Here is a 25,914-nt window from a genome sequence, read left to right on the forward strand (position 1 = left end):
ATTCATCACCTTGTCTTCTGTCAGTGTAAATGTTCTACGGTAGGCCCTAGGGAGCCATAGTGGTGCAGTGGTTAGAATGCAGTATTGCAGGCTAATTCTGCTGACTGCCAGCAGTTTGATTCTCACTGGCTCAGGGTTGACTCTGCCTTCCATCCTTCCAAGGTCAGTAAAATGAGGACCCAGATTGTTGGGGTCAATATGCTGACTCTGTAAACCACTTAGAGAGTGCTGTACTGTAAAGCGCTATGAAGTGGTATACAAGTCTAAGTGCTATTGCTATTGCTATTGCTAAGGCACCTGTGGTCTTTCTGAATGTTTCCAGCATCCCTTACCAGTGGTTATAATAATAATAATAATAATTTTATTTGTATACCGCCCTTCTCCCGAAGGACTCAGGGCAGTGAACAGGGCAAACATATAAAAGTACAAGAATACAAAAATTAAAAAAGAATTAAACGAGATGCCCAAGTTACAACAATAGATTAAAATACATTTAAAACAACAATAAAATCCAAACCCATCCCCCATCAGGCCAGGCCGGCTTGTTCGAACAAATAAGTCTTCAGATCGCGTCGGAAGGAGCGAAGGTCAGGCGCCATCCGGAGCTCAACTGGCAAACGATTCCATAAATCCGGGGCGCCCATAGAGAAGGACCTCCCCCTGGGGGCCACCAGACATTCTCTGACCGGTGGCACCCTGAGGAGGCCCTCTCTGTGGGAACGCACAGGGCGGAGGGAAGTTGACGCCGGCAGCAGGTGATCCCTAAGGTACTCCGGACCCATGCCATGTAGGGCCTTGAAAACCATTACCAGAACCTTGAATCTCACCCGGAAGACAACTGGGAGCCAATGCAGCTCACGGAGCAGAGGTGTAACATGGGAGTATCGGGAGACTCCCAACACAACTCTCGCGGCTGCATTCTGTACCAGTTGGAGCCTCCAAGTGGTCAAGGGCAGCCCCATGTAGAGAGCATTGCAGTAGTCTAAACGAGAGGTCACGAGCGCATGAGTGACCGTACGCAGGGCATCCCGGTCTAGATAGGGCCGCAACTGGCGCACCAGGCGAACCTGGGCGAAGGCCCCCCTAGTCACAGTTATTATGTGGTCTTCCAAAGAAAGCTTTGAATCTAGGAATATCCCAAGTTGCGAGCCCTATCTACAGGGGGTAATAGCTCACCCCCCATAGAAAGAAATGGAATGTTCTGAATATCCCGAGATGCCGGTACGCACAGCCACTCAGTCTTGTCAGGGTTGAGTTGAAGCCTGTTCCTCCCCATCCAGACCCGAACCGCTTCCAGGCAACGGGACATCACGTCGAGGGCATCACTGGGGTGGTTTGGGGTCAAAATAAAAAGCATACTGATGATACCCAACTCCAAAACCACAAATGATCTCACCCAGCGGTTTAATGTAGATGTTGAACAGGAGAGGCGAGAGGACCGACCCCTGAGGAACTCCACAAGCGAGAGGCCTCGAGGTCGACCTCTGCCCCCCTGCCAACACCGACTGCAAACGTCCCAGGAGATAGGAGGAGAACCACTGAAAAACTGTGCCTCCCACTCCCAATCCCCTGAGACGCCGCAGCAGGATGCCATGGTCGATGGTATCGAAAGCCGCTGAGAGGTCTAATAGGACTAGGACAGAGGAATATCCCCTGTCCCGGGCCCTCCAGAGATCATTCACCAGAGCGACCAATGCCGTCTCCGTGCTGTACCCGGGTCTGAAACCCGATTGGTACGGGTCTAGATAATCCGCTTCATCCAGAACCAGAGGGAGCTGATGCGCCACCACACTCTCAACAACCTTCGCAAGAAAGCGAAGGTTGGAGACCGGACGAAAGTTATTTAACACAGCTGGGTCCAAGGCAGGCTTCTTGAGGAGAGGTCTCACCACCGCCTCCTTCAAGACGGCGGGGAAACTACCCTCACTCAAAGACGCAGATATAACTGCCTGGAACCAGCCTCGTGTCCTTTCCCGAGCCGCATAAACCAGCCAGGAAGGGCACGGGTCCAATAAACATGTGGTGGAGCTCAACCTGCCCATAATCCTGTCCACTTCCTCCGGAGTCACAGGATCAAACTCCTCCCAGATAACATCGACAAGACCAGTATAAAACTAGGAACTGTAATTCAGCAAGCAAAATCTGGAAAGTAATAGATTTACAATTCCTACTTTATTGGATAAGTCTTTTTTAGACAAGATTTTACAGCCTAATGGGAATTCCTAACATATTTAGAGGATGTGCAGTCTAGAGTGGTTGAGCTAATTTTTTGAACATGCTAATAAAATGAATTATGAAAATAATCCACATCTTACAGAAAGCAAATAAAAGACTAAATAAATACAAAGGTTATCTCCATTTCCATTAGAAGTCCGTGAAACTCAGAAGTTTGAAAAGGCCCTTCTAAGTTTGGTTGAGTAAAAGCCAGTAGCTTATGGATATTAACAGAAGAAAACATGCTTCAGTCTGGGGAATGTATGTTACTGTCTCTGTTTTTTTGAAAAAGCAAATCTACTATATGCTAAGCTTCATTCCTTGCATCACAGGGACTTCTTGGTCAAAATTAGCTCCCATTCAAAGGAGGAAAGCAATGATTTCAAATCAGGTGAAAATATGAAGCTTCGGTTTTAAAGTTGGCTTTTGTATTTTAGGTTCTTTGGAAGCCATTTCCAATAGTATTCAATTACTACAGGAAGCTGTGGTGAACTGCCATTTCCAGCTTGTTCACACAGATAAGCAAAGAGACTGCCTGCAGATGTATTAAACTCATAAGAATATAGGAGATCAAATAGCCCAGCACAATGGCGAACTAGATGCATACAGGAAGTTCACAACTAAAGGAAGACAACAGTCTTTTCCACTGCTGCTCTTCAACACAGGTACTTAATGCGATCCCAGAAGCACCATACAGCCATTGGAACTAATCACTGACAGCCTGATACTTGAAAAATTTCTCCATTCCACTTTTAAAATAATCTAAATTGACAAAATATTACACATTTTAATCATGTTCTACAAAGAAGTACTGAAATGATACTGAGATTCAGTACCAGTACTGAATCTCAGTATCATTTCAGTAATTCTTTGTAGAACATGATTAAAATGTGTAATATTTTGTCAATTTAGAATTGAATCTTCCTGCATTTAGAGTCAAGGGTTGACAAAAAAATAGTGACGGAAGAAAAAAATGTTTGACCCCAATCCTTGGGTTCTGATACATGTATTTTCATATGCATAGGCCTGCCTCCATATCTGTTTTTGCTTTAAAATATAAAACCCTGAATGCAGTATAGTTCTCAAAGGAGAGTTCCATTCTGGCACCTTTTTCACATCTGCCACAAGGTATGCTGATCAGGCTTTCAAAAAGTTTTCCAAATGCTATTGTGCCATATTTACTATATCGGCAATTTTATTTTTAATTTCTCTTATGATGATTCTGACATGATTATGCCAATTTACTGTAGCTACACCACACGTGACATTTCGATTATGTTTTCCTCCAAGATGCCAAAATGTGTTTCCTGAGCAGTCAAGAGTGGCTCAGGTTCCATTAAGACATATATTGTTTTTCTGCTTGTTGGGGGTTTGTTTTGCACCAAAACTGTATCACTTTGCAATTGGACTCCCAAGTATCAGGTCTAATTCAAGATTTTGCCTATCCATAGTTAGATATTATCCTGCATGAATAGCAGCTTTTCCAATAAGAGAACCTTAAAATACAAGTGTAACATTTAGCACAAACTATCCATTATAAATATTTTCATCTAATAAACACCAGTCCCTTTGATACTCTCGGTAAATGCAGTAATTTGGTTTTCAGATAATTTATTGCAAAGAAACATTTGGTAGGTGCTATCCTGGTTTTTAAAAAGTCCCAGATTATTTTAGATAACTTTGTAATGAGAAACAGATTGAACAGAAAGTCAAAAATGTACACTGGCAAATACAACAAGGACATTGGAATCTCGACCACAATCCAGATAGGACAGTTAAAATTTGTAGGGCTATGCAAAGATTTGAAAGAACACTTGAACTGAAATATCCTTGTAAGGCTTAGCCTCATTCAAGCAGATGCATTTTGACTTTCTGCACCTGAAAAAGTCCACTTGACTGGGGGCCACAATCAAGGTTTCAGTGACATCCTCCATGTGGTCTACAGTGGGGGGGGGGAGGTGTCTCCAAACTTGGCAACTTTAAGACTTGTGGACTTCAACTCCCAGAATTCTTCAGCCAGCTATGAAGAGCCTTGGTGGAGCAGTGGGCTAATGCCTCCTTAAGTAACACCAGCTGCCTGCAATTAGTGCAGGTTCGGATCCCACCAGGCTCAAGGTTGACTCAGCCTTCCATCCTTCCGAGGTAGGTAAAATGAGGACCCAGATTGTTGGGGGCAATTAAGCTGACTTTGTAATAATGCCGCTTGGGGGGGCCCAAAAGCCCTAATAAGCAGGCATATACATAGAATGAAGGCTATTGCTAAGCACATTGATTTGTGCTTAGATTGTAAGCTGCCCTGAGTCTTCGGAGAAGGGCGGGATATAAATGGGATTAAAAAAAAAAAGTCCACAAGTCTTAAACTTGCTAGGTTTAGTGACCCTTGGTCTATCTTCCCACTGATTTCACTGGGATTTAAATGCCTACCTGTGGCAGGTTGAGGGAAGTTAAAGAAGGTAAAGTGGATGAAATAATCAGGGATAACTAAAATGTCCCTTCAGAACTTTGAGATTACCACTAGGGATTAGTCAAAATGGAGGCCATTTGCCCACATGATCATCAAGGCCAGACTTGATTCAGTGACACTAAAACTAATATATATGACTGTACCTGGTACAAAACAGGAAACACATTTGTCAATAAGTGAGATCTATCTGTCAATAAGTTAGATACCTTATAATCCTTTGAAATTGAAATGCTATTTTAGTCAAAGGATGTGTATTAATTCTTACTTGATTTTCCTATATATATATGTCTGTATGTCTGTATGTATGTATAAATAATACGTAGTATTTATATTGTATAGAAATTGTCTATTTGTGAGTGCTGGAAAATATACTCACATTTTCTACCCACAAAGGCCAATTCCTACTTTGTAGGAATTTTGTAAAAGAGCTCCAAATACAGGTGGTCCTTAACATGCAACCAAAGTGGAGCCTGCCTTTACAGTCGCAAGGGGTGGCAGCCATTGAGATGGCCTCATCTTCCACCCCGTTCTCCCCGATGCAGCTATTAAAACGAGGGGATGGGTCGTTAAGCAGAGCACAGGGGGTCTTAGAGAGAGGGAGTCTCGGGGGAGAGGCAGTGCGGCTCACGCGCAAGTTATGGGGCTGCTGCAACATGGAGCAAGTGCAGGGAGGCTAGGGGAAGAAGCTGGAGCTATACCCGCCCAGCCTGGCCTAGCAGCAAGCAAAAGGCACCTCACTCAGGAAGCATAAAACACCTGGGAAACTTCCACAATGGAGCATGAAGCAGCCATCTGTCCCCTCCGCTCCCCCCCAAGGCCAAACAACCGGGAAGCCTCACAGTGGGGTGCAAAGCAGCTGGTGTGAAGCAGCCACCTCTCCTCATGAAGTCGCAAACACCTGGGAAGTATTCAGCCCAGCTGCCCTCTCTGCCTGGCCCTGCTCTGCCCTGTGCCAACTGACCTGCGCCATTTTCTTCTTCCCATGGGGCCGCCCTTTAGGCAGAGGAAGCAAAAAAAAAAAATGCTAAAGCCAGCCAGTTAGTTGCAGTATTCTACAACACACCTTTCCCCCATGCTCCTGGGCAAGGCTTTGCAGAGAAAAACCCAGCTGCCCTCACTTTCCCAAGGCTGTGTGAAGAGAGTATGGCATCCCAAGGCTGTGCAAAAGCAGCCCCAGGTTCTTAAAGCAAAAGTTTAGTTTTGGTTTGTTTTTTTTCCCTTCCCCTCCTTCTCTGCAAACTCTTCTCTGGGCATGGCTTCTAAGCCTGTTAGTCCTAAGAAGTTTCAGCTTGACTCTGCTGGGTTAAAACCATCAAGTGCCAATTCCTAGAGGAGAGCAGCTTCAATGGAAGGAGCCATTTCCATTGAAATGGAAACAGCCACAGCCAGAGAAGAGTTTGCAGAGGGGCTTCGTAGGGGAGGGGGGCTGCTTCGCTCTTTTAAGAGTCTCCTGGGGGTTTGGAGCTTCGCTTTTGGCCCCACTGTGTGCTCGGCCCCGGGGTGTGTGTGTGTGTGTGGCTGCTTCATTGCCCACTGTGAAAGTTCCCCTGATGTTTAAGGGCAAAGATGGGAAGGGGGAGATACAGTAGGGAAATGGGAGTTACAGCACCTCTGCAATCCCTGAGTGTGGATGGGCTGCCAAGGGCTGTAATAGCATAACTCTGAGCACAGATCACAAGTCTCTTTGTTCAGCACCATCATAATTTCCAATGGTTGTTGAACAAATGGTCATAAATCAAGGATTACCTGTAGTTAGAATGGCCCTTAGGAAGAAGTTTGTCACATATAAATATTGTGTATATGGAAACTCCCGGGTTTAGTTCTGTTTCATTTAACAATTCATTTGCTAAACACTTTTTTTCAGTTTCAATCGCCTTAATTAGGTCATCATAATTAATTTAAAATATACAATGATGAAAATCCAAAGATACCCTCTATGTATTACAAACCAAACACTACAACAAGCAACATCAATGGGGATGCCAACAGGAAGCTGGAAATTGCAGTCATATGATGTCATGTTTAATAAGCAGGCAAGATTCACTTAATGACTGCAGCCAGAACTGATGTTGTAAGTTTATCATTTACCATCATGCTTAATGACCACCAACTGTGGACAGTCAGAGAGGATTACCTGTTATATTTTCCCCTCTACTGACAAAGTTTCTTTTACAGTGATCTGCCAGGATATCTTCTCTGTCCAATTTTTATAATGTTGCTTCCTTGCTATAAGCATGTTTGTCATAACACAACATCCAAATTTTTGAATTCTTCATCTTCAGCTACATAAGCTCCTGAAGCAGTGTGTTCTGCTATTGGTTTCAATTCTACACTTGCAACGTACAATTGCTATGGAAATTAGCAGTTTACTCAAAGTTGAGGAGGTAACAGCAGACAAGGAGTGCAAACAGAAATAGAGCCTCTGAAAGAAGCTTGCTTGAATAGATTTTTCTTTAACAGTAGGATTCAGAAGAATAGTCAAATTCCAGTGCAGAGTTCCAAGAGCCAGGTCAGTATTGTCAGCCAATCCAGAAGTCAGAATTTCAGGAGCAGAATTTCACACAAACATCATGCAAAAGCTGGAGATCAGACAGTTGATTCCAATGAGGGATAATGAATGGGTTGCCTTGTAATCAGGCTGCAGCCAGCTGCCTTTAATCAAGAAATTTACTCTCTTGTTTGACAAGGAGTCTCGCTGAATTCTATAGTTTGTTTTCTGCTCTCCTTGCCAGGCATGGGAACTTGGAGGCCTGCTGCATCATCTGATTGCTTGGCTCTTCAAGGCAGTGCCTATGTTTGATCAGCCTCAGGTGATTCTTGGCTTTGTGTCTCCCAAGGCTGACATTTCATAGATTCTGCTGCTGCAGCGTCTTCAAATTCAAATTCAGACCCAGCCATGATGCAGTGCATCAATTTCCACATGCATTGTACCATGGCAACAGTGGCAAATCCATGAAGCATCCCAATGCTGATGATTTCTAGGTGAGACATGATGCAACTGTCAATAAGTATTCTTCTGATGCCAGAAGATCTTACAGATGAATCAGTAGAGCTGAATTACTTCTTCCCATTCATTGATAGGCCAGATTCCATTAGGCTGGACATTGGCGGGTGAATTTTTCCAATCCCACACTTTCACAGGAACCTTCCAGTCTTTGCCATAATTGGCTTCAATATAGTGGAGGGTTTCACATGGCACATGTACCTTAAGTTCTAGAAACTCAGTCCAGCATAGGGTAAATTTGGGAAAGAGATACCTGGAAAAAGGAAGAACAGATAAGAGGGTGTAGGTAAAATGCTACCAGTGAGAAGTAGGTTATGTTCTTAGATCATTATGTGGCAGACTGGATATAAGCAATACGAAAACCCAGCTTCTGCAGGTGATATATTATTATACTAAATTATTAAGGAAAGTTGTTGAACATTTTAATTCTGCTGAATTATACTGACAGACCAGGAGCTATTTACAGCACCGAAATGCAATCTTCAAATTCTCCAAGTACCAAGGAAGTAAATTCTTCTCCTTTTTAACCTTTAAGCAGGCATTTTGAAGTGCATAATCATCAGAATTAGAGACATTTATGTTGTTAATAAGCATAAACATTGAAATTTCAGGACACCCATTTCTTTAAACTGCTCCTGAAAATGTTTCTGAACTAAAATTTTCGCAAATTGTCCAAGTATCTGCTTTGCAGATTGAATTAATCAACCAGACAGAAACGAAATTCTTCACTAATGATCAAATTTGAATCAAGATACAATCAATCACATCTCTGACCAAAGGAAGAGGAACTAACATGGTGCCCCAGACATTCCGCCATACTTTGTAAGAACTTTGTGTTGATCCAAAGAACTTCCATTTTTCCTATAATGTCATTGCCTTAAAAGAAATCAAGCTTAATAGCAACTTTCTGGTGAAATGATTGGCCTTGGATGGCCTTTCCTCAAATTAATTTACTCAAATAATTTATTTCCTTCCAGTTTAGTTTATTTCCTTCCAGTTTAGAATATTTCCTATTCTAACATAGTAAAATTGACCAGCAACATTTACAGATACAACAAAGAACAAACAACTAAGCAACAAACACAGCTGATAGCTAAACAAGAACAAGATTAGTCCAAGATAAGACTGATGACAATCTGAAATGTCCAGAATAATATAGAAAAATGTTATGCTTTATTTAAAAAAAACAGTTCAGAAACAAATGAACTTTTCTGGGCTGAGGCTAAGGGGGGAAAAATTATTAACAAGCACTCATTGCCATTCACCATTCCTCTTGATTCCAGAAAAGTAGTTTAGTGCGGCCTCTTGAGTGGTCCAAGAAACTAATGTGGGAGAAAATAACTTAAAATTTCTAGATGCAAAGCCAGTTGGAATCGTGCAGATAAACGCCTGCATTTGAACTATGCTCAGAAATGGAAGTTTAACATATTGTAGAAGGTTCTGCAAAATATCTCTAGAAGGAGACACCATGAAGAAGCTAAATATCTGCAAAGGTGGGCTGATAAATGTGAGTCAACTTTATCTTTCAAAGACTTTTGTTGTCCATTAAGGATCTTGCCACTCCTGTTTTTTTTTTAAATAACTGGGTCAATGTTCTCCAAAAGGCTTAAACCCCATTAGAGCGGAAGCAATTATTTGCTGGGCAATAAGCTATGAAAACAGTTCTTTAGTAAGGTTTTCGCTCCATAAATACCAACTCTGAATCATACTTAAATTTCTTGCCAGACTTGGCCTGGGTTCCTCCATTCCACATGTGGTCATCCTCTTCATAGAAGAAAAAAATGTCAAGCTTCACATCATCTTCTCCTCCCTGGAAGGAGAGCTCTAAACTATCTTCAACCTATAAAGAAAGGGGGGGGGGAAAGAACTCAAGATATAGATAATAAGATTGGAACACATCAAAATTAATGCTTGATTCCCTTCCTGTAATACTTAACTCTGAAGTCTGAGTACTTCCTAGCACTATTTTGAAGATAAAACTTCTTAAAGATTAATAAAAAGCAATAAAGGAGAGTATTTGTAGCTCATGGTTGAAATGAAGGGTCCATGGTGCTCTCTGAGCTTGGTTGTTTTCTTGCAGATGTTTCATTATCCAAAGTAGATAACATCATCAGTGCACTAGCAAGTGATGATTTAAATTCAGATGTCATGGTTCCAACAGATGAAAGTCTTCAAAGACCTTTGAGGCGTTGTTTACCTTAAAGAATCTTTATTTGAGTAGCATAGCATTGGCACTACCATAATCGAAGCCAAAAACTGAATTCCCCTCCCCTGAGCACATAGTATCAAAGAACAATACCCTCCTCCACTTAACAGTCATAAATCACATTCCCCAATTAGTTTAAAGCAGTGGGCTTCTCCTCCAGCTCTCCAGCCTGCCAATTCTTATCATCTCTTATTTCAACAACCTTGGTTCTCACACTAGGTTCAGCATTATTACGTCTAGCTAGACTCCCATGCACATTTCCGCCCCCCCTCTCTCCAGCATCATCTAACTCTAAAAGCAAAAAGAAGAAAATGGCTGCATTTCCATCTGTTTGTCAATGCAAAAACATCCGATGTTAGCAGTGTTGACATCAGACCCTTGGCAATGACATGTATTTATGATGGCTGCAGTTTCCTGATTTTATCTTTCGAGTCTTCTGTCTTATCTACGATTGTCGTCCTTCTTTGGAGTTCATTTTTCAAATGCAAATTCTCTCATCTGAGTTCAGCAACCTCTTCCCAGGTAGGGTGAGCTGTGGCTCCCCAGGGTCCAGTAGTAGCCACCGTTGGAGGTGGTGCTGATTGGCTCAGTTGACCTTGTGGTCTGGAACACAGCAGACTGCCTGAGCATCTTCACTAGCACCGATGATGTTACCTCATTTGGGTAATGAAACATCTGTAAGAAAACAACGAAGCTCAGAGAGCACCAAGGGCCCCTAATAAAACTCCGGGTGAAATTTGGTCAGGAGGGGGCATCACTTAAGAGGGCCAAGACTATTAATTTTATCCCAGCCTATTAACATATGTAACAGCGTTACAGGAAATAATGTAAAGTCAAGTCTTCAGTGGTTTGGGTTTTTTAAAAAAATTCTTTTCTAAAGAAGCTGAGTTAGAAGCAAAAGATTAGAAAGTCTTAAATTACTCACTGCTCAGATGCCAATAAAACTTATTGGCTAAAAAGCCAAGAGGCACAATAATTATGATAATAGAAGAGAAAGATGTGCAAGTTAGCTCTAGACTATCTGCAAGATAAAACAATTCGTTATTTACAAAGTGCTGAGGACAGCACCATTTGCCCCACTGGGGAAAGAAAAAAAACAACCAAAACCCCAAATCTCTTAAGTTTTCAGAAAACATTGCTTCTGGGTGAATAACAGCTGGTGAAAAAGAATAATTTGCAAGAAAACTAATGCAGGGCCTCTGCTTGACTGGGAACATGTTTTGATTTAGGAAGTTATGGTCAAATTTTATGTTGAATTGCAGCAAGCAATTCTTGCACAGCTTTCTGTTCTCTCTACTTTATCCTCATAACAATATGAAGTCGGTTGAGTAAAGGGCCTGACTGCTCCTAACTAAACAGCAAGCTCCAGAGAGAAGATCCAAAACCAGGTGTCCCCCCCTGACTCCCCAATACCCTTTGACCCCAGTGCTTTTCAAACTAGCCACCTTTAAGCTCCCAGAATTGCCTAATCAGCATGCTGGCTGGAGAATTCTGGGAGTTAAAAGTCGACACATCTTAAAATTGCCAAATTTGAAAAACACAGTTCCAGTACAAACTAATTATGCCTTTACTATTTCAGATATTGGGGGGGAAAGGATTGGCAAGAAAGAAAAGTATGAGTCAAGCATATTCCTGTATTCACCAACCTTGCCAAATTTGTGTTTTAGCGGTAATCCAGCCTTCTGAAATGCTGTAATAATATCTGGCTTATAGTCTTGAATAAAAATCCCCAAGTCCAGGTCTTTACTGTAAGGAATAATGTTGCACTGTCTGTACCAACCTAAATGTTCAACAGATCCATGAGAAATTTAACACACAATCATGCAGTCCCTACATTGATGAAAAAGAGGACAGTGTAATTAAATAAGGAACAGAAATTTTACCCAGAAGTTTTCCATTCTAAGGAAAGATGTAAAATTCAAGTTCTCCTCTAACAATCTGCTGCATTTGTATGGTAGAGAAGAAAGACATAGATTAAGAAAAATTTTACTTGCCCACCCTGTTCATTCCTCAAGGCTGCTTGGTAGATATTTAAATTTAAGAGTTAACTCCCATTTCTACAAATGAAAATGGCTGGTTTCTTTCTTTTAAAATAGAAGCTCTGTGATGTACATATTTGGAGAGATTCGTTTCTTTATAATTAGTGGGAGAAACTGTACAAAAAAATCTGTAAACTTCACCACAGTCTGAATAAATCCAACTAGAATCACCTCTGGTGAACCAGCTGCAACCTCTCTTTCATGAGAAATTTTTTTCAAGCTTAGGGGCCCAATTTTTGCAGGTAAGTTTATTTGCAAACACAACTCTTAAGTGGCTAGTGTGTGAATGCAATAGGAAAACAATGTTAATAAAGAGTAAAAATCTACAGTGGTGCCCAAGAGGAAACCCAGACAAAGCAATCAGCAAAACCCTCTCAACTAAGTTGGCCATGTAACTTCCTGATCCCACGTGGTGGTAAAAATTACAATAACTTTGTAGGTAATTCTTTCCTCATATTTTTAGTATTACTCAACAAAAATAAGGTGCTAACTTAATTGCAGGCTGATCAGAAACATAATGCAAAAGACTTAGCTCTCTTGACAAGTCCATCACGACGATGGGAGACACAGAAGGAAAAAGAGGAAGAAGATGACCAATAGCAAGGAGTCAGTTATAGTGCAGGAGTCAGTTATAAGTGCACCACTGGAAGAGCTAAACAACCAGATTAAGGACATCATGGGGAAAAAGTGGCGACTCTGAGACAATACCAACTTGATGGCACATAATTAATCAAATCACCATATTTAATGGTCTTACTGGATCAGCACAAAAAGATGTTTAATTCAACATCTTGGGGGTAAGCAAGAAGTTTACTAGAATTTTTGGACAGCATTGTGTTGAAGACACTGCAATCCTGAATTCCATAATTGAACAATGCCTGTGTGAATTACCTCAAATGAATGACACATACCGCCCCCCCTCAGGAAATATTAAAGGGTTAATACATTTTTTCAGTATTCTCTTTGTTTTTAAAAAGGTAAAGAGAGTAACAGGGGCTTTTTTCATCTTACTTTCCTGCAAATAAGGATACAATTGGCATTTGTGAGCCATTTATTTCATTTAGCTTAGATGATTCCCCACATTAATGCTTGATTAAGAGCATTACTTTCACACTCCCACCTACAAAACTGGTAAATCCTAGTGTTTCTAATTTTTTGTAAAAAAAACCCAGTGTTTTAAAGCTAATTAATTAATTGCATAAACCTGTTATTGTTCTTATTTCAGTATCGATAATATTTTGGAAAGTCCATCTTTTGCTTTATAGAGAAAAACCTGCATATATTTACCTGGAAATAGGTTTCACTGAACTTCTTTTGAGCAGACATGCAGAGAACTATGTTAATTACAATTCTTTTGTGGAGTTGATGACCGACCAACCTATTCCAATGTAGGATATTTTTTCTGACAAATTATTTAAATCGCCTTGCAGCTTCCTCTCCTTCCAATATTTCATTGAGATGTTTCTGCTTTTTCGAGGTCAACCCCCAAAATTAAGGCACTGTATAGCAAATCAAGACACAGGGTGTATCCCCTGGCTTATGCTATATGCAGAACAATATGATCCATAAATTAAAAGGGCTGAGAAATGAGCTTGAAAAGGGGCACGTGTTACAGCGAATGCAGAAGTTTTAATTGGATATTTAAATAGATACAAGATATGATGAAAATCACATCATACAGTGTGTGATAATATATCTATAGCAAAATTTACCTATTTTATCTTCTAAAGCAGTTTCCCAACCCTTCCAGGTTGGCGGCCTGGAGGGGAGGGGGGGAAAAAGAGGGGATGGTTTTGTGGGCGGGGCAGGTGCGTGCATGCGCATGGGCGTGCACACGAGCACCCGTTGCTTGCATGAGTGGGGCTGAGAGCACCAGGTGACACTCATATGAGGCCCCGAACGCCCATGAGGCTTGTGCAAATGAGGCCCCGAACGTCTGTGATGCTCACGTGAGTGGGGCCTCGAACACATGTGCACACCAGCCAGCCACTCACGTGGCCCAGTTGTGAATAGGCCACAGACCGGTAATGGGCCACGGCCCACAGGTTGAGGACCCCTGTTTTAAAGCAAATATTTTAAAAGAGATTGGGAATCAAGGATCTGCAATACTTCATACTGGTGGTGAAAAGATACTTCAGAGTGGGCATATGCTATACCCATGTGTTTGATTAAAACTCTTTGTGTATTAGGTTCAGACAACAGTTCCCTGATCCCACCAGAAAATGTGTTTGAATTAAGGAGGCACCTGTAGCATGGCCAGACTTATCCCAGAGCACCTTGGACCTCCTCCTGAATCTTCTTAACTTAAACACATGATTTTCTGCAATTGCACAGCTTCCATGCGAGCAAGGAAATATGTAGCTTCTTTAAGGAAATGCAGGCAGATTTGGTATGCATCCCCACACTGCTGCAAAGCACCTTTTTGGTTGTGGGGATGAAATATTGAACACTCCCGCTTATATTTATGTAAGAGTGCAATTACATGAACCAACCAGATATGGACCAAGCGTGCTGGATTATAACTACCAGCACTCCTAATCTACAGAGCTCTTAAATTCATTTAAAGAGTGCAGGGTAAAAAAAAACCCGTGCAATGTTTTAACTCATTGCAATAACAGTTGGAGTTTGATGTCAAGAACAATACTTATAAAATCTCCCTGTTCTAGTATCCGTGGGGTAGGAGATTGATGAAGGACTCTCTTGCCACATATGTTTCTGGGATCATAGTCGGAGACAAGCTAATTTGCATTCACGTGGATTGTATGGTTCCGTGCATTTGATCTATTCGGTTTTCATACATAGTGTATTTCTGCCATGTACCTAGTTTGGTTATCTTGTCCCTCAGGTTCAACTGCCAGCATTGCAGGGAACAGTTCTGGCTTCTAACCAACTCACCGCCCTGAGTCCTTCGGGAGAAGGGCGGTATACAAATATAATAAAATAAAAAATAAAAATAAAAATAAACTCCAAGTGACTTACCTAGACAAGTCCCACTACTCAGCCAGAATTGTACTCCTAAAGTGTTCAGTGTCAGAGCAGCAAGACGCAGCAATGCCTTGGCTTTTTTCCTGAATTCCACTGCCTCGGGGGATGTATCATCAGGGTACAGCTAGAAAAGAAAGAAAAAGGAGGAGGGGAAGAAGGAGGAGGAGGAGGAGGAAGAGGAGGAATAGCACTGCAAACTTTTTGCATGTTGTAAGTCAAATGAAGGCATTTGTCTATTCTGTACCTTAGCTTCCATGACCATTTTTTATATTTCCTTACCAATATTTAGAATCCCCCCAGAAGAAATAAGTAACTCTTACAAATAAAGTGGCTGCTAAGCGGGAAAAGACTTGAGTGCCAATGTGGCTTCAAGCTGGAAAAAGACAAGACTTGTCATTTTACCCCTTCCCTTTTGTTTGTCTGATAATTGCTCCTTAGGAAGCAGTGTCTGTTTAATGCCTTATACACATCAAAAGCAATGAGACTGTACCATAACCCTAGGGCTGGAGCTACCTAAACTGCTTACTCTCTTGAAATCCCTTCCTTTTCAATCTCTCCAATCTGCAATTTTTTAAGAGAAAAAAATAATCACTAACCAGAGAACAATGCATGATTATAATGGCAATCACATGGCTGAGGGATACTACAAAGGCCATAAATGTCGTAACATGGCCATAAAATTATTTTTTCAGCACCGCTGTAACTTCAAACGGTTGCTGAATGAGTGGTCGGTAAGTGAGGACTACCTGCAATGAATCTGCATTTAAATGAAGGTCCTTATTACTTGTTCTCTTGGAAAGTGAGCCACAGGGTCAGGCAAGGGCCCAGTTCAAACTGGTGATGATAACCACAGAGGGAAGCTGATAAACAATTTAAAAATCAAACCTATGGAGACTTGTGTAACAAAATCTGATACAATATGACGTCTTTGGAATGAAATCGATTCTCTGCTTGTGCTAAAGACTATTGGCCAGAGTTGGAAAAATAAATAATCATTTGGACACCGACATGAGTGGTGTCTGAGATATAGACAGACAGACAGATAGATCAGCTTTGGATCCAAAGTCCATCATCAAAAAAATCACCATTGCAATCAATCCAATTTTCATCTTCACTAAACAATGCACTTTTCATTCCCTTCTGCACTCGTAATGAAACAGCTACAAACTATTACTTATACCTTAGTAAAACACAACACAAAGTTTAACCCAAGATATATATTTTTCTTTTTTAATGCAGCTGTCCTTTTCTACCTTCCTGCTGTGCTCAAATGGTAGGAAAGTATTTCTTGCAATGAAAGAAACTAATTCTTTCCTTGCTAGGCCTTCTATATTCATTCTTTGGCGCCATCAAGTGTCAAAGCCGCAGAGCAAATCTTAGTAGGTAATCACTAAATAGGGTTAAGCATGGAAATGGGGCTGGCTGTTGGGCTGAAAAACTGAAGCACAAGTTACCCAAAGAGGGAAAAGATTAATTGGGTTAGGATTTCAACAAAACTATGGCCAATATTAAAAAAAAACCATGCATGTCTCTCAGGGGCATCCAAAGGAATTGTGGGTTTGAAGAGTGGCTTTCCAAACCACTTTCAAAAATTGCTTTTTGAAAGAGATGAAACAAATTACAAGTAAGGTTACTAGGTCCAAGGCTATGTAGTAAGATAGCCAGTTGATGTAGTGGTTAAGGCAACAAGCTAGACCCCAGGAATTTATGAGCTTTAGTGCCCCTTTAGGCACAAAGCCAGCTGGGTGACCTTGGGCCCATCACTCAGTATCCCTGAAAGGAGGCAAAAGTAAACCAGAGGTTAGTTGCAAAAATTATGATTTTCTGCGTTCCAAACAGCCAGAAGACCAAGATATCTTCTACTTTGCAGTGAGGAGCTAAATGCAATATTAGTAGGCTTACAAAGGTCCAGCTGGCCACTGTATTAATAGATTGATCAAGTTCACTTAGTACCACTGATTTCCTACAAAAGAAAGAGGTATCCACTGACACCTTTTAAATAATGTCTCCATTTTGAACAATTGACAAGAATTAGCAAGCACTGCCATTTCAGTGCCAGGGTGTGGAAGGGAAAGCTGACAATAATAGAAACACTGCACATTTTGGAGGCAATGGTGACACGGCTATATCATTTTTATTAAACCAATGAATTCAAACAAGAAATGATACTAACCTGGAAGAACGATCGAGCTTCCCTGTACCGACATTCAAGAAATCTAGAGTGAGACCTTTCTTCAAGAAACCTAGATGGTTCTTTTGGAATCTGGACTATTAATCCATCAACGGAAAGAGTCAGTAATTCCATCCTGTTACAAGAAGGGGAAACCGATGTTATCCTGACCAGGAGAATGTAACAGAAACTAGACCTTTCCTTTCCAATTTGCATTAAGACAGCAAGCTAACAAATGCACAATTGCTGTTTGTGCTGACACACAATCACAACTTGCATGTTCACAAAAGCATTTCTCCATCTTGATCTGCTCTTCTCGATCCATCCAACTCATTAGATGTACACCTAAAACAAAACCAAAATAATTGTAACAATTGGGTGGCAGAGCTGCCAATCAACGGAAGGCAACTTTGGGTACTGCCTCCTGGGTTCCATGCCAACAGGAAGAAGGAACTAGAATGGAGGCAGAAGGGCAGTTTTGAGAGACGCTTGGTAAGTTTGGGAATCTTTCTCGGTGTCACTGACACAAGCCTGGGAATCATTTTACAGGCAGGGTAGGCTACTATGTACAGGATATATATATATATATATATATATATATATATATATGTATGTATGTATGTATGTATGTATGTATGTATGTATGTATATATATATATATATATATATATGTATGTATGTATGTATGTATGTATATATATATATATATATATATATATATATATATATATATATATATATATATATATATATATATATATATATATATATATATATATATATATATATATATATAAAATAAGTGAACTTGTTTTAAAACCCATTTTTGGTGATTTAATAAAAATCAATGTGTTCCTTATTCTTCTATTCTGCTGTCCTCTATCTGCCCCGTATTCTCCCTGTTTGAGACTTAAAAGAATTTCTGTACTCTAAAATGGTTTTAGTAGTGGTAGGAAAAGGATAATCCAGGAAAAGACCTCCACAACATGGAGGGAGGACAGGGAACACAGCTATGGTGTTTTAACAATGTATTTGAAGGCTGCCTTGAATGGGTCTGATAAGGTGAGAGGCAGCATACATAACTGGAAGGAATATAAAATAATAAGCTTTCCAGCTCATCAGCTGAACCTTCTGATAAAGGACACATTGATTACAAATGCATGACAACAATGCAAGCACACTGCAAAGCAATTGTGAACAATTGCAATGCTGTTAATCAGGTAACTCAATATAACTTGCCTTAATTAAATGACTTAGATACTTTCCCATTTTAGAAGCAGCTCATCAAAAGTAAAAGAAGAGAGATGCCCTACTTTCTTACAAAAGCATGCATCTTGTCACTGGGGAATTGTGCATTTTTTTTCCATCTAGGATGTATTATGGGGTGGCGCGTCATTTTTCTTGCTTGATCCGCATCCTCCATATTCAGAGATGGGCCTTCCTTTGTTCAGAGGTTACCACAGTTTAAAGCCGTTGACATGGAATTTCTTTGAGGGTGCAATTCTTTTGTCTGCCCTGAACCTACTGCCAAAGAATGTTGTCAGGGAATTCTCATCTCTGCCATCATATCAAGATGAAAGAAGGAAGAGGAATCTAATGGCCTCGTTACCAGCATTAATCAAAAGTACAAGTGCACTTTCTGACACAATTTCCATCACTTTTATATTCCGGGATGTCTGATTTCATCTCAGCCTTTTGGAAGCAAGTACTGTAGAACAGCTGTGTTTTGCAAGAGGAGCCTTATCATCATATATATAACAACAACAACAACACTGCCCTGCTGTTTCTTACTTGTCATAGGCTCCAGAGTAGCGTCCAAAGTGTAGTTTCTGGAAAGGCACGAAAGTCCTGTCCATGTGTAGCTTCAGACGTAGCGGCCCATGCCAGAGATAGTTGCCACTCCTCTCATAGAAGACTACTAGATGGATGGCATGAGTTGCCTGTTTGAAGATGTAGTGCAGGGGGACTTCTGTTCCAGAGAGATCTTCCATGCCTTCTAAACGTGGATCTTTACTCTGAAGTTTTAGCCACTGGAATCCCATTCTCTCAGCAGCTTGAAACAAGCTCACCTGAAACCAACATAAACTTTTTGTTCTGATCACCTCCATCAAACTTCAGCCATGTTTCACCCAACAGTTCCTTTTGGGTTGCTGATTGGTGTCAGTTGTTTCAGAAGAAAAATATTTGCATTACAAGAGCTGCTATTGGCCGTCAATAAGTTTCTGGTCCCAAGGTAATTATCTATAAACTCTATTCAGCTGGGACCCTTGCTGCCTTTAGGACCAACTTCTGAAGGCAAGACTCTACCCACCCTACTTTATCTAGTGGGGAGGCAACACTTTGGGTGCTAGTCTCTAAAGAGATAGTGGGGGAACTCAATGACATTCTTAGGAGAGCCTTTCCCTCTGGAATAGCATAACCCTGGAGATCAGATGTCCGCCCCCCCCCCACACCCTCATCTCCTTTAGAAAAATGTCAAACTGTCCTTTTTCAAAAGGCATTCAGGTGGAAGACCTTAAGTAACAAGGAATGGCACCTTTTTATAAACAGGATTTGATAGTTTTATTGAGTCAGTGTTGTTATCCTGTTTTTAATCTAAGATTTACTTTTATGTATTGTGAGCTGCTTACAGTAAAAATATTAGACAGCATACAAATGTGGGCAAAAAAACACAAACAAGCCTCTTGATTCCCCCCCCCCTCTAAAGGTAAAGGTAAAGGTTCCCCCGCACATGCGTGCTAGTCGTTTCCAACTCTAGGGGCCAGTGCTCATCTCCGTTTCAAAGCCGAAGAGCCAGCGCTTGTCCGAGGATGTCTCCGTGGTCATGTGGCCGGCATGACTAGACGCCAAAGGCACACGGAACGCTGTTACCTTCCCACTGTAGTGGTCCCTATTTTTCTACTTGCATTTTTACGTGCTTTCGAACTGCTAGCTGGGCAGAAGCTGGGACGAGTAACAGGCGCTCACTCTGCTATGCGGCACTCGGGATTCGACCCGCCAAACTGCCGACCTTCTGATCGACAAGCTCAGCGTCCTAATTAAACGACTGAAAACGTTAGCAGAGTTAGAGGAAGCTGGAAAAAGACATTTACTTCAAGTTTCCAGGTTTTCTCCAGTAGTCCAAAGGTGGTATAATCCCGTGGGGTACAGAAGTATTTGCATTCTGAGTGACTGCCATCAGAGAAGGCCTGAAGCTGCTCCAAGTCTCTGTCAATCAGTTCCAAAAGGAGAGGGTCAATCAGATGCACAACTATGTTGTGGCTGGCCACCAAATTAAGAAATTTTCTAACCACATGCTGTTTTTAAAAAGAGAGAGGGGGGGAGTTGAGAGAAAAAACATCAGGAGTAAATGTTTGCTGAAAATCTATACCAAAATAAAAACAATACAGGTGGAATTCAACTTGCAACCATAATGGAGCCTGCCCATTATGACTGTGTGTTGCAATGGTTGTAAAAGGAGTCAGCCATGTGATCAACCAGATTTTTTTATTTTTCTAGTGGTCGTTAGGCAAGCACTGAGGTCATTAAGCAAACAATGCAGTCGCTAAACAAACTAATGGTTCACTATGGATACTCTTTTGCCCAAAACCAGAAGTGCCAGTTTTGGGGCAAAACTGTTGTAAAATGTGGTTATGTGACTGCCAGATGCAGCCATGTTGCCGAGTCCTCAAAATTTGGCCATGTGACGTGGGGGGGGGCAACCATCAGAACATCAAATCCAGGTTGTAAGTCCCCTTTTTCAGGTCAGTTGTAACTTCAGTCGCTAAGCAACTTGTCATAAGTTGAGGACTACCTGTAATAATTTGTAGTAACCCTAACAATCATTTTAAAATCATGATTTTGATCATGAGCATCAAGGGCTTTTGTATAAATAGTTATAGTTAGTGTAACAACTACTATTTTGGAATATTTGGCAAAAAAAAATCAAACTAAAGATTTTTTAAAACAAAACAAAACAAAACTCAAACGATTAGGATAAACTTTGGGACCAAAACAAAGGCTGGGTGCCTTTTTTAGAGTAGAAGGCTGCATTCAATCTCCTTCAAGGTGTTAGGTACGACCCTTGAAGAACTGTAAGTGGTAGACATAATAAATAAGTCACTATTTTTAAAATAAAAGTACAGTAATTTAACATTTTATGCAAATATTCCCTATGTATTTAACATCCCCTTGGTAATTATTATTTGCGTGCAATTGCCTCATGCTGTTGCCTCCCTCTTTTTCACTGAGTTGTCTCTTCTACCTCAAGCGTGTTGTTTCTGAGAAATAGTAAAGTTGGATGTATTTACCCATTGACTATTGTCTTGTCCTGCTTTGCTTCCTTTAATCTTGGGGAAAACAGCTCCATTCTAACAAAACCAAACAAGAGAAATAAAGCTCTACAACTCTACTGTCAACCATACCATGAAATTATAATAACAAAAAACAAAGCTTCACTGACTTTTACTAGCAAGCAAGTATGCTTCATAATAACATTTGGTACCTCTGCCTTCAATAAATGCTTGTTTGTTTTGTTTTTTCTAGCATATTTTAAAACACTATAAGCACTTGTTTAGATCTGTAAATCTGGATTTAGGTTTGATTGTAAGTAATAAGAATCATGAAACGTTACCTTTGGAGACAGATAATATTTATAATAGTACAACTGGAACAAGAGAAAGATTGAGCTGGTCAAAGTAAGAAGCCCCAATACTACGTTTTTGTTAATTCTCTGCATCGGTCTTTTGAACCCTCCTGGTATTCATTAGAAAGCAGCAGTTGGTGCTTCTCATCTTTTTAGATGGCCTATTGTGAGTTTCAAGGCTGGGAAAACATAAAAAAATTGAATTCAGTTAAGAAGCTGAGTTTAAAAAAGCAAAGCTGTTGTTCTTCTGTTTAAATAACTATCGTACAACTCAAGTTCTGAGATGTAACTAAAAGCTCATCATAACAAAATTAAAGTGTTATTTTATTGATTCACAGCTGTTTTGTTTTGGATATTGTTCTGAGCAACTTCATGCCTGGAACAACAATGCTGTTGTGATTTAGGGTCAGCCTGTGGGTTCGGCAGTTGGGTCGGACGACTCAGAGGAGGAAGGGGGTGTTGAAGAGCTTGCTGAGGGGGTTGGAGAGCTTGCTGATGAGAGCCCTTAGCCAGGCCCCTCCCACCTGGTCACGCCGCAGACCCAGCTGTGTGAGCCTGACAGCGTGGATGAAGATGACCCACAGCTGGCCCTGTTCAAGGACGCCCGACGCAGGAGGCAGTCAATCAGGAGTAAACAGAGGAAGGCAATGGGGCACCTCGGAAGGAGGCAGAGAGAAGCCACACCCTGAACTGTATAAAAGGGGAATGCGTGGGAGGGCTGGTTTGCTGAAGGCAACCGCTTGAATAGCTCCTGTTTCTTGGTTCGTGTCTTGTTCTGTTTGCTTTTGTATCCATAAATTTGGCAGGCTTAGTTCCAGCCTCTTGCCTTCTTGTAAAAGGGGTTGTCCCTGCCTTTTCTGCAGGGCCGGTAGCAGGCTGGTACAGAACAAATGCGTTGAAGGTGTGACTAGACCAGGGGTAGGCAACCTCAGCTCTTTTATGGCTCGTGGACTTCAACTCCCAGAATTCCTGAGCCAGCTGGCTCAGGAATTCTGGGAGTTGAAGTCCACGAGTCATAAAAGAGCTGAGGTTGCCTACCCCTGGACTAGGCAAACCTTCTGAGAAGGACATCCCATAAGTAACATACCTTCTTACTAAGTTTTATCCACTTAAAATTCATTTTGGGGGAAGAAAGCTTAGAAAAAGCAGACATTCAATCAATCTTAGTGCAAGCCATCACTTGATATTTCTAAAATTAATTTCCTATTCCTATTCGTGGAGTGCAATTTTCTCCAAGATGGAAGTGTTTCCACAGTCAAAACATAGTTAAGAAGTGCTTCATATCTGCTTTTCAGATGATAGTTACAAAGAAAAGGGGATGTTGGGGTTTTCATGGCTGTACCTTATGTTTCAAGTCTGGATTAGAAGAGAAAGGGAAAGTGTTAGCCTTACAACACTGACCATGCCAAGAAACAGATGCCTAGTATGCCATAAACCATTTTTATTAAGATTGGCTCTAACAACAAAGTCTTGCAAATCTGGATGTGCTGCTTCTCCTCCTCCTTTTATATTCATGTGAGTTAGGAGGGCATCTGAGACATTTTCATAACTCCCCACCCCCAGTCTGAGCTTAAGCAATATTTATCTATCAATATTTATCTGTTCCCCTTTTCTGTCAAGGTCATCCTCTACTTTCTCTATGGAAAATAGCTAGAGAAATTGCAGAGAAATGATGAGAAACAAACATTTCTTCCTCTCTATACACAGAGTGAATGATGTTGCCCCATGGAAATTTACCTGCTTCCTACTACATCAGGGGTCTTCAAACTTGACCCTTTTATGACTTGTGGACTTCAACTCCCAGAATTCCTCAGCCAGCGTGTCTAGCTGAGGAATTCTGGGAGTTGAAGTCCACAAGTCATAAAAGGGCCAAGTTTGAAGACCCCTGTACTACATGATAACTGTCTTGCAAGGCTATCGTAACAAAGAGGGGATTGACTTATTCTCCAAAGTACCAGAAAGCAGGACAAGAAGTAATGGGTGGAAGCTTCTTACAGAGAAATCTAGCTTAGAACTGAAAAGAAACATCCTGACAGTGAGAACGAGTAATCAATGGGATAGTTTGCCTCTCAGAATTGTGGATGCTTGATTACTAGAGGTTTTCAAAGACAAACTGGACTGCCATTTGATCTGGATGGTGTAAGGATGGTGTAAGGAGGTTGGACTAGAAGACCTCTGAGGTCCCTTCCAACCTATGAGTCTGTCTTCTACTGTGGATTGAAATTGTGAAGTTGAAATTGTGAGATGGGTTGCAATATAAAAAAAGAAGTAGTAAAGCTAATATTTACTGAGACACCTGAATGGGCAGCATAATATTTCTCCCGAAGACCTACTATCAGGACTTGAAGCGTTCCACCAAAAGCAGGAAAGAGAATCAACCAACAAACGGAACACACTGTAAAGGTAGATCCCATTTTCCAAACTCCTTGTTCCCAGATAATCAGTCAGAAACATAATACTGAGCAGGCTTGTGCAGTATGAGATGTAGCCTTGACTCATGAACTGGCCCTTGAATGAAGTTGAATGTGCAGAAACATTCCCGAAAGAGATGTGTTTCATTCTAAGTCAGACATGCTATGCCCCAAAAGTCATTTCAACAGAAAAGTCTTAATACTTCCTTAAATTATTGCCTAGTACTCAATGTCAATTCCAATATTCTATTTTTCCCCACATATCAAAGTTTTAATTTCTTTGAAGGAATGTTCAAACCTCACAAAATAGGCTAGATTTGGAGGATATTTCATGTCAACTAATATAACCAAAATACTTGTGCAGATTCTGGATATAAATGCGCAAATGTGACTACTTATTTGCATAATTTATAATTTTATGGAAGATCCCTGCTAGTGCTGGAAAAAACATTGTTTCTATAAACAATAAGCATATTTATATATGCCCTGTTAACCGCCCTGAGTCCCTCGGGAGAAGGGTGGTATACAAATTGAATAAACTAAACTAAACTAAGCCAGTCACTAGTGGTTGTTGGGAGATTCAACTATATGCCTATGAAATGACTTATTCTCTTCCAAATAGAGTTGTAGGCAAAACTAAACAAAAACTAAGGAAGCTTTTATATCAGTAGGGTTAGGGTCACTGGCACGGCAACCTTTTTGGTGAAATGTAATATCCGCCCTTTCTAAATGAAGTAGACCTTAATACCGTACATTTACTATGTATTCCCTACCTCTCTTCCAACCTTGAAAATTAAAGATGCGTGGTGGCTCAGTGGGTTAGGACACTGAGCTTGTCGATCAGAAGGTCGGCAGTTTGGCGGGTCAAATCCCGAGTGCCACGTAACAGAGTGAGCGCCTGTTACTCGTCCCAGCTTCTGCCAACCTAGCAGTTCGAAAGCACGTAAAAATGCAAGTAGAAAAATAGGGACCACTACGGTGGGAAGGTAACAGCGTTCCGTGCGCCTTTGGCGTCTAGTCATGCCGGCCACATGACCACGGAGACGTCCTCGGACAAGCGCTGGCTCTTCGGCTTTGAAACGGAGATGAGCACCGGCCCCTAGAGTTGGAAACGACTAGCACGCATGTGCGGGGGAACCTTTACCTTTAAGGAAACCAGATTCCTCTCCAGATGCCCACGAACTACAATTCCCAGCATCCCTCACCATTGACCATATTGCATTACTACTACGACTACTACCTGGAGGGCTACCGGTTTCTCGCTTAGGTTTACACTGCGAAGGCTTCGGGGCGAAGAAAGCTGCTAACGCCAGCTTCTTAAAACGCTTATTTCCCCGTTGTGCTGCAGTGTCTCTTTCTCGCTTACCCCTTCAAGGCTGCGTGCAGTATAAAAGAAGGGCTAATAACACAACGTCGACGCCCTTACCTGCCATGCGCGAAACGAAGTGGGGGAAACCGCAAGGTGGCAAAGGATGGGCTTTTGCGGCATTAAACCCCCCCACACCGTAAGGCAAGGCCGCCGCGCTTTACGTCAGCTGCGCCTTGCCGCGATGCCGGGCAAGTTGTAGGAAGGAAGGAAAGAAGGGAGCGAGTTTCGGTGTGTTTGTGGTGTTCTGCCGCGCGCGGCTCAGTTCACAGCTGAGGGGGAGCAGTCTCAGCCCGGAACAGAGGCTCCTTTGCCGCTCTCCCTCTTTAGAAATAGGTTGGTTTAGTTTAATCCGCCAGGTTTCCCGCGTTGTTACTAGCGCTGGACGGGTTCAGTTTCTTATTATATTTTGCAGCTTCACGGATAGCGGC

At 41.4% G+C, this 25,914-nt stretch overlaps 1 protein-coding gene across 7 annotated transcripts; it reads right to left on the reverse strand.

The window, feature by feature from the left end:
• Window positions 1-338: 338 nt before the first annotated feature.
• Window positions 339-24,922, reverse strand: FKTN (fukutin). 7 transcript variants are annotated; one of them, XM_081317899.1, is made up of 10 exons: window positions 24,891-24,922; window positions 21,695-21,885; window positions 21,372-21,431; window positions 20,175-20,289; window positions 18,874-19,151; window positions 17,086-17,218; window positions 14,907-15,036; window positions 11,535-11,668; window positions 9,392-9,522; window positions 339-7,935 (listed from the first exon to the last, which is right to left on the reverse strand). In XM_081317899.1, the coding sequence occupies exons 3-10, from the start codon at window positions 21,428-21,430 to the stop codon at window positions 7,722-7,724; spliced, it is 1,194 nt and encodes a 397-aa protein (XP_081174025.1). In that variant the 5' UTR covers window position 21,431; window positions 21,695-21,885; window positions 24,891-24,922; the 3' UTR covers window positions 339-7,721. The 7 variants fall into 7 exon arrangements, with proteins under 7 accessions (XP_081174025.1, XP_081174021.1, XP_081174022.1 ...); XM_081317895.1 differs by having other exon boundaries at window positions 20,175-20,378; XM_081317896.1 differs by lacking the exon at window positions 24,891-24,922 and adding an exon at window positions 24,003-24,218 and having other exon boundaries at window positions 20,175-20,378.
• Between the last annotated feature and the right edge of the window lie 992 nt (window positions 24,923-25,914).

This window comes from Vipera berus (assembly GCF_964194415.1).
Source record: "Vipera berus genome assembly, chromosome: 2".
In the NCBI taxonomy this organism is placed as follows: domain Eukaryota; kingdom Metazoa; phylum Chordata; class Lepidosauria; order Squamata; family Viperidae; genus Vipera; species Vipera berus.

Bases quoted from the DNA above. Each gene is read 5' to 3' on its own strand.
- FKTN (XM_081317895.1), bottom strand. From the start codon at position 21,799: ATGCAGAGAATTAACAAAAACGTAGTATTGGGGCTTCTTACTTTGACC. The intron at 11,669-14,906 runs GTAAGTCACTTG...TTGAACATTTAG, and splicing joins GAGTAGTGGGACTTGTCTAG to GTTGGTACAGACAGTGCAAC. The intron at 9,523-11,534 runs GTTGGTGAATAC...CTTTCTTTATAG, and splicing joins TAAAACACAAATTTGGCAAG to GTTGAAGATAGTTTAGAGCT.